We start from the raw sequence: 8483 nt of genomic DNA, 5'->3' as shown, positions 1-8483 counted from the left end.
TTATTTTTTATATCCGTGACAGCGCATAGTACATCAATTTAGGTGTTAACGGGATAGGCTGTTAGGCCCATGAATCTGGGGGTGCATATATATATATATCTGCTGGTGTTATCTCATATCCCTTAGAGATCAGTCTTACTTTTTTCCTACCGCTGACCCTATCTCCAGCAGAGATAGTATTACCGATTAAGATCTTGTGTCATTTTTTTAAGGCTCACCCAGCCAACCAGATCAAACAAGCGCAACGTCAGCAGTTTGACACACAAGAACTTCACAAGATGTCATCTATCCCAATACAACTGTAACGCATACACGCTTAACTCAACATTCCCCTCCCAAAGAAGTAAACTAATATGTTTCTCGTGAGACTTGAACTCATGACCTCGCTCTGATACCAATTGTTAGGATCAAACACTTTCAACAAGGTCGAGAGCTATACATGTTACCAAGATACAACTTTATTTCGTTATACTCAGAGTGCACCTACTTGAGTGCTAATAGATTGGATTGTTAGACCAATGAGTTTGGGGTACATGTCTATTTACCGGTGTTGTCTCATATTTCTTAGAGATCAATTTTATTATTTTTCTATCGCCAGATCTGTCCCAGCAGCGACAATATTACTCATTAAGATCCGGCTTTACTCTTTTACGGCTCACGTAGCCAATCAGATCAAGCGGCATAACATCAGCGGCTTGACGCACGAGAACTTAACTCATCCGAGTACTACCCTCACTTATACACGTTTAACTCAATATTTACTAATTTTAATAATTAATTACATAAAATAATACTCTTTATATCGCACAGATGATATACTAGTACATATATAAAGCAGAGTTGTCTGCTAAATTTAGTAAAATCCTGTTAAAAACATTTGCTAAAAAAATTATATCATGTAAGTATTCGCATGATATATTAAATATTAGCAAATAAATACGTAATTAAATGTAAAATCTTTTTATTTTTATTTTTTAAATTCAAATTTGAATATGATTTTCTTTGAAAATATAAAGTATTTTAAATTTATGTTTTGGTTATGTCTTTTCATTTAATTTTAGTTATGATTTTAGATTTTGTGTCACCTGCCTATTCTCTAAAATATTAAATAAAATATAAAATTTATATATATATTATTATATTTTCCAAAATTTAGTGGAGAATGACATTGAAAATTTTGTTATATTTACTGTCCGTAAATTTGTATTATTATTATTATTATTATATATCTTAATCATAACTTTAGTATAAATATTTTAAACATATTTTCAAAAATAATTACAAATTTTAATCAAATTTCATTTATCTAATAATGAAAAGAATTTTGACTTTTTGAAATAATTTATTTTTAAAATATTGATAGTCAAAATAATATATGATTTTAATTTTTTTATTAATAACAATTCCCTTCAACTAAGATATTGAATGCAATGAAAAGAAATCAATCAGACTGCAGAATATTGTTATCCTCATTTGAGTATTATCCAAATGATATAAATATTTTTGATATAATAATAAATAATTATTCAAAAAACACATGTATACCAATTTAATCATTAATTATATAAAACATATCATACATCGCACAAGTATGATACTAGTTTTTTCAATACAATAAATTTATATATAAAAAAACCCCTATGAATTGCCCATAAATAAAATAAATGTATTGAAATACACTTGTACTTTGATTTAAAAAATGATACGTCTGGCAATAACCCTCCGATATTTCAAATGTCTTTGTCACATATATTTTCCTATATATTTATCGATGAGTAAGTCTATTATAAGACGATCTCACGGATATATTTCCGTGAGATGAGTCAACTTGATCAATATTTAAAAAGATATGTAATAAATTTAGCATAAAATATAATACATTTTCATGAATCAGATCGTATTAGAGATATGTCGCATAAAATTAATCTATGAAACGGTCTCACGTGAGTTTTTGTATTGCTTGAGAATACTAGGAAGGCTTTATTTTAGGCAATTAAGAAAAATCATACACTACTCTCGACGATTTATTCGACCTTACCGTTAAAACACTATCCAAAATATTCAATCAATGGTTGTAAATGTGTCACATATATTTTTGTTAGCCATACTGTATCACATGAAAAAATGATACGATTCTCGTTGTATTTATTTGATCAACCTTCGAAATATTATTCCAAGGATGGGGTCGAATTTAACGATCTTCGGACAACATAAGATAAATGGTTGTAAATAATGATGAGTCTCCTAGTAACAACAATCCATCTTTCCCTACTCTTACTATATAAATAAAGATACTCGAAGTTTTATTTTTTTTATTTTTCTAGATATTATCATATAATTCAATTATTTCATTTTTGACACATTTAATCGAATAAGCGATATAAGCTTGGAACGATCGATTTAAAAAATTAAAAAATCTCAGAGTTTAAAATCCTAACACGAATAGATTAGTAATCTCGACTCCGCCATTGTATACTATTTTGTCATAATGTTTGAAAAAGAATTTATTTATTGAGTCCAAGAAAAGAAACATGTGGTATTTATAGTGGATGAATGAGTGTACAATAATATAAACAGAAGCAGCACAGTCAGGTTCCTTCCACATATGACAAGCATATCAAGTTTGAACTTGTATATGACTTTGAATAAAATAACTTTTAAAAATTAATAAATCATCAAAATTACTTTCTATTTTTATAGCAATAATATGTAAGAACAAAAAATATTTTCACAAGTTTACATCTATTAATTTATATTCAATTCATAAGAGAAAAAAAATTCCTAATTATATATTTTCTTATAAACATATCATAATAAAATATAATTATTTCAATCTCAAAATATTATGAATTAAGATTAAGGATTAAAGTGAGGATGCAAATAAACCAGGTCGCTCCTGAGCTATTCGGAGTTCGGCTTAATTCGTTTCGAACAACGTGACTGTATTGAAACAATGAATGAATCAAAGAATGAAAGGTGAGCAATTTGTACATCTTATCTTCTCTACAAACTACCCATTCATCCCACTCCTTCTATCCTATGAACTCCACAAACTATAGCGATGTTTCCGAAAATGGATATCCTAACGAAGTCTTCGAAATATTTTGTTTTGAATTAAACTAATCGAACAACAATCGACAACTTCATCCCCACTTTGAGCTCCAATGCTCAATCTTAGTTTGTTGGTTAGGCGTCACTCTAATCTACAAGATGCTAGGAGGATTTTCGTCGACTCTCAGCTGGGGCGTGAACTGGCAAACAAACGCCTCCAGAGCATCTTTCATCCACGAATGTGCGCATACTTCTCTAGCTTCATTCACCATCATCTGTAAGAAGTAATTCAATCCCACACATTAGAAATCATTAACCAAGGTATGAAAAAAAATTATTCTGAAATCAGAATTTTGATGAATGTATGATTATGATATACATTGGGTTTTTCAAATTGTTTGTAATATAAATTATTAGTAGAGTTTTGGCTTTCATGGTATCCATATAACCCATGTATATTGTTCCATTTCCCCTTCAACACACTCCTATTTTATAGAAAATGATCATGCAAGCTGATACATTGCATCAAATAGTTTCAGATATGGCAAGAAATATGGAGAAATTGATGACACATTTCGAACATACCCAAACTCGTTGGCGGACATCTTTTTCCGGCCAAATATCCAATTCCTCAGTTACAAACAAAGGAAACATTGATCCCATGTTGAATGTTTCTTGGCTATTGCTTTTGAAAATCCATTCGCCTAATTTATCCTGCAAGAAAATGACAACCAACAAATTTAGGAATGACAAAACAACACAAGAACATAAACATCAGCTAGTTTCTCCAACAGAACCAAAATACTAACCTCGAGTGATCCAATCACACCGGCTTCTTCAAGTGTCTCCCGTGAGGCTGCCAATTCGATTTCCTCGTCGAGTTCCCAACCACCCTGATGAGATTATTACGCAAAAATCAATATCAAAACCAGAGCAACAAGGATATTAAACAGTTAACAAAATAAATTGGGTCAAACATATTTTTTTAAAAAAAAAAGACGTTCTCATGTGTATCAAATACACTTGGATTAGGGTCATTTTTTAAAAATAATTTTCAACAGAGTTATTTCTCCAAATATCTCATAAAAAATCTCCCTCTCCGAAATTAGAAGGGAAAAAAAAGGATGTGCATACAGATTTAAAATACCTTAGGAAACATCATTCTTGGACTTTTTTGAGAGCTTATCAAAAGAACCTCCAAATCATCAATGGATGTCTCATGGATTTGGGGTGAGTCGTTGGCTTTTCTTATTCTGTATGGAATACATCTGCACAATTTGAAGGTGGTCTCAAATATTGAGCATAAATACAGCAAAAAATTATCATCTTCAGAACCTTAAATCACATTAAACATTTCCATTCTCCCTAAAATATCAATCCCATATCATAAATTCAACAAATAATATCTGATTATTGTACAGCCACTTGGAAATTTCTTAAGGAAACATTAACAAAACCCGAATAGCAGACAAAACAGGAAACTATACACATCAATTCATCCAAAAAACAAGGGAGGAACCAAAATGACAAAGGGCATCAAATCACGCACCCAACAACATGACGAAATCCCTCACTGTAGCGCTGCAAATGCCTTCCCGTACGCGAAGGCAAAGACACCAATTTCTTGATTTGTATCGTCATAATTATCGTGAAGAAAAAAAAAATCGAAATCCTACCGCAAATTCTCCAAGATAACAAAGACCCCCGATTTTCAGAGGCTAAATGCAGGACTAAAATCTTGAAAACAAATTTTAGGTGGTTTAAACTTTTAAAGTAACGGACGACAACGGAGAACTCTACAAGATATTGGGTGTCCCCGCGTTTTCTTATAGGGAAATGTAAGCATCTTTCAACGTTAATATCGAGACGGTTTCACCTGTTTTTTCGTATAAAATATAAAATAATATTTCAAGAAATTGGCCTTCAGTTCTCAGCCGACGTTTTTTTTTTGTTCAATCCCTGAGTACTTTTTTAGTACCACATTTCCACATGAAGTGTACCACATTTCCACATGAAGTGTACCACAATTTGTATGACATAGTACCACAATTTTGTGGATAGAGAGTGAACCCAAAGAAATGTTTTGATTGTGGATTTTTCACTCATTTCCCCGTAATATTTTTAAAATAAAACATAATTTTTTCATGAATTAAATCTGGGCCGGCCCCTCTTGGACCGAGCCAATGCTTCCCTCATGACAATCCAAGTACCTTACTCACAGAAGTCGTCATCTCTAGCAGTGGTGTACGTGTCTCTTCAGATTTCGATATATTCTATTTTATTTTATTTTATTTTTGTTTTTTATAATAGTCTAATCTGGTCTCAATTTTAGTGGCTAAATGTGTGTGACAAATGACAAATATAGTTATTATCGGATTCGTACATTGTAGAAAGTAGGTGTTTTCTTTGTCCATCCGTGACGTGTCTGCTGTCAATTTTTAGGAAATATCATTTATTTATATTTTTTGAAATAAGGAAATATCATTTATTATTCCGTGAGTATTTTATACTATTCATAGTTTAATAGCGTTGAACCACTTGAATTAGACCACAACTTTTTTTTTTTAAAAAAAAAAAAAAAAAAAAAGAGAGTGAAAAATAGACCATTTTTTCATTAATAAAACTTTTTATTGTATCATTTTCAAGTAACAAGTCTTTAATATTTTTATTGTCTTTATATAAATTATCTCGATCATTATTAGCATTTAGCACTCAAGAAAAAAACCCTCTTGATTCATATAATAATTTTTAATAATAATATCGCTATTTTTTTCATTAAGTTTGTTAACAACAAAAAAGTTCGTATAATCTTTTTTGGTTATCATTTCGTCTATAAATAAATCGAGTTTTTCAATATTATTGTTATTTTGATTTTCTCGTTTTATATATGTCAAATTACCGATTGTCACTTCTCTCGTTATTTTATTATTCTCACTAAAGTATTTTTCAATAGCTACCAGTTAATCATTCTTATCTTTGTTCTCTTTTTTTTTTTTTATACCTGGACAAATGTTTTGGTGTCATGCTAAATTTATCATACCACAAAAATAATAATAATAATAATTTTCTATCTATCATAACTACAAATTGTATAATTTGGAAATTTAGAACACATTTTCAGATTGATATGTGGATATGTATATTGCAGTTTATCATTAACACGTGGGATTTCAAAAACCCTTAATTAAAACCATTAACAAATGGATAATTCCACTTATGGCTTCTTGTGATTATTGAAAGTTGTCTTTGCTGTGTTCTAGGTAAATCTACGTGCCAACGCAGTAGTCTACAAATCACACTAACCAGATAAACTGCATCGGAAAAATCATGTGCAATAGACTCAATTGAGAAAGAGGATTCGAACATAAGACCTATCAGTAATTATATATACCCTACCAACTCACCTACCCCTTCATGCAAATTTACATGCTTTCCTTGTGGTTACAAGAGACATGAATACGATTGTGATAATTCATTTGTCAATTTAGACCAAATCCTTTATAGGAGTGACAAAAATATCGAATTTTTGATATATCGAAGGTTGTGTATAGAAAATATCAAATTTATCGAAATTTTCGGTAAGATAACAGTATGAAAATTTAAAATTTTCGGTATATACCGAAATAGCAAAATAATATATAAAAATTAAAAAATATAATATTTTAAATAAAAAGTTATTTTTTAAAAAAATAAAAGATATTTTTCGGTATAAAACGATATATATCGACATCGTACCAAAATCTCTGTATACTGCAACATTTCGTTATAATCGGTATGCTACTTATACATACCGAAAATTTCGATACACCTATTTATCAATATAAATATTTTTAATACCGTAATTTTCGGTATGATATACAATATGGATTTTTCGTTATGGTACATTATACCACCCCTAATCCTGTATATGTTAACCATGTTGCACAAATTGTAGAGAAAAAGGTATTCAATTTCTACCATTTGTTCAGCTGTTTATCACAGTTGCAAGTATTGAATCCGATATTGCCTATAAATCATGTTTTTATTACATGTCTTTGTTTAATATAACATTTGACTCAATTTTTTTTTAAAAAAAATAAAAAATTAGAGTTATAAATCATGTTGTTATCCACGTATATTGATTTATCATTTCTATATTATTAATCATTCATCACTTGTGGTCATTCATGATTGTTAATTATATATACATAATTATCACATTTTATAATCTGATACAAAAAATATTCAGAATTAAAAAAGATGATAGTAAATTCACCAAGAGTAAGTAACTTATCAGATGGTCTCACACATGCATTATACTTGTGAGACGAGTTAACTCAATCCGTATATATCATGAAATAATACTTTTAATATGAAAACAATATTTTTTCTATAAGTTGGGTCGGGTCACATATTCGTCTCACGAGACAATCAATCTCATGAGAGTTTTTGTGGTGAACCATTTTGCTAAACTCAAAAGGATGAAAAAACAAAAAATTTCTATTTATGTGTGCGCGTGGGTGCAATGAATGGAAAATGCACGAGTTTGGGAAAAAGAAGAGAAGGTTAAATAACGAGTAAATTGATTCTGTTTTATTTTTCAAAGATTTTTTTTCATTATATAATGTATAGGAAATTTCCTATCAATAAACTATGAAATAGGTGTGACTCACGAACTTTAGAATTTGTTTCGACTCAATTATTATTGTAAACAAGTCTCATATATTTTTATGTAATATAAAATATTTAAATAACTTATAAGTCGTTATTACTAAGTTTTAATATTCATTTTTTAAGAGGACGTTACAACATATAATTCGAGTGGAAAGAGGAACATGACGAATATATTGATGTTATTTTGTTTTAACTTGAATAAAATTTACATGCTATGAACCTAAGTTCCTAAAATGAAGACGATGTCTCGAGTTCGAGATTCTTGTCATAAAAATCTCACTCGAATATCAAAAAGTAAAATTTATATGATCTTAAAAAATAAACGTTGACAAGTCAATATGTTTGAGAATAAATTTAATCATGTAGACGAAAATTGAAAAAATTGTACCATTTAAAATATAGAATAAAATATGGCCAACACGTATTCGATATTATCACATGATACAAGTGAGTAGGCTTACTTATCTCCAAAATATTCAAATCCCTCTTTTCTACATTTCATGATGTTTCCAATGCATTTATTCTACAAGTTGGACATAGGCAAGCTCGTATAAATTACCCATGGTTAAATTTACCTATATAGTATGCATGCATAAATAATTCGCGAGTTTCGTAAAACTAAGTTTTTTTTTTGACTCCTCTAGAAAATACAACACGCCGTTATATATTTGACTTGATCGTCGATCGAAGTAATTTTATCTCATTTTCTGAAACAAATTTTATTTCCGGATCGGTTCGATTTTTACTCGGGGATTAGAATATTGTCCCCATTGTCTCTA

The 8483-nt window shown here is 29.6% G+C and overlaps 1 protein-coding gene across 1 annotated transcript; it reads right to left on the bottom strand.

The window, feature by feature from the left end:
• Positions 1–2873: 2873 nt before the first annotated feature.
• Positions 2874–4870, bottom strand: LOC140959876 (nudix hydrolase 18, mitochondrial-like). The gene is made up of 5 exons (XM_073417908.1): positions 4601–4870; positions 4199–4319; positions 3861–3944; positions 3637–3765; positions 2874–3326 (listed from the first exon to the last, which is right to left on the bottom strand). The coding sequence occupies exons 1-5, from the start codon at positions 4690–4692 to the stop codon at positions 3204–3206; spliced, it is 549 nt and encodes a 182-aa protein (XP_073274009.1). The 5' UTR covers positions 4693–4870; the 3' UTR covers positions 2874–3203.
• Positions 4871–8483: the final 3613 nt, after the last annotated feature.

The sequence above is a fragment of the Primulina huaijiensis genome, chromosome 15, assembly GCF_012295235.1.
Source record: "Primulina huaijiensis isolate GDHJ02 chromosome 15, ASM1229523v2, whole genome shotgun sequence".
NCBI classification, from domain to species: domain Eukaryota; kingdom Viridiplantae; phylum Streptophyta; class Magnoliopsida; order Lamiales; family Gesneriaceae; genus Primulina; species Primulina huaijiensis.
Note: the sequence above shows the minus strand (reverse complement) of the source record. Positions and strands in the feature narration are given on the sequence as shown.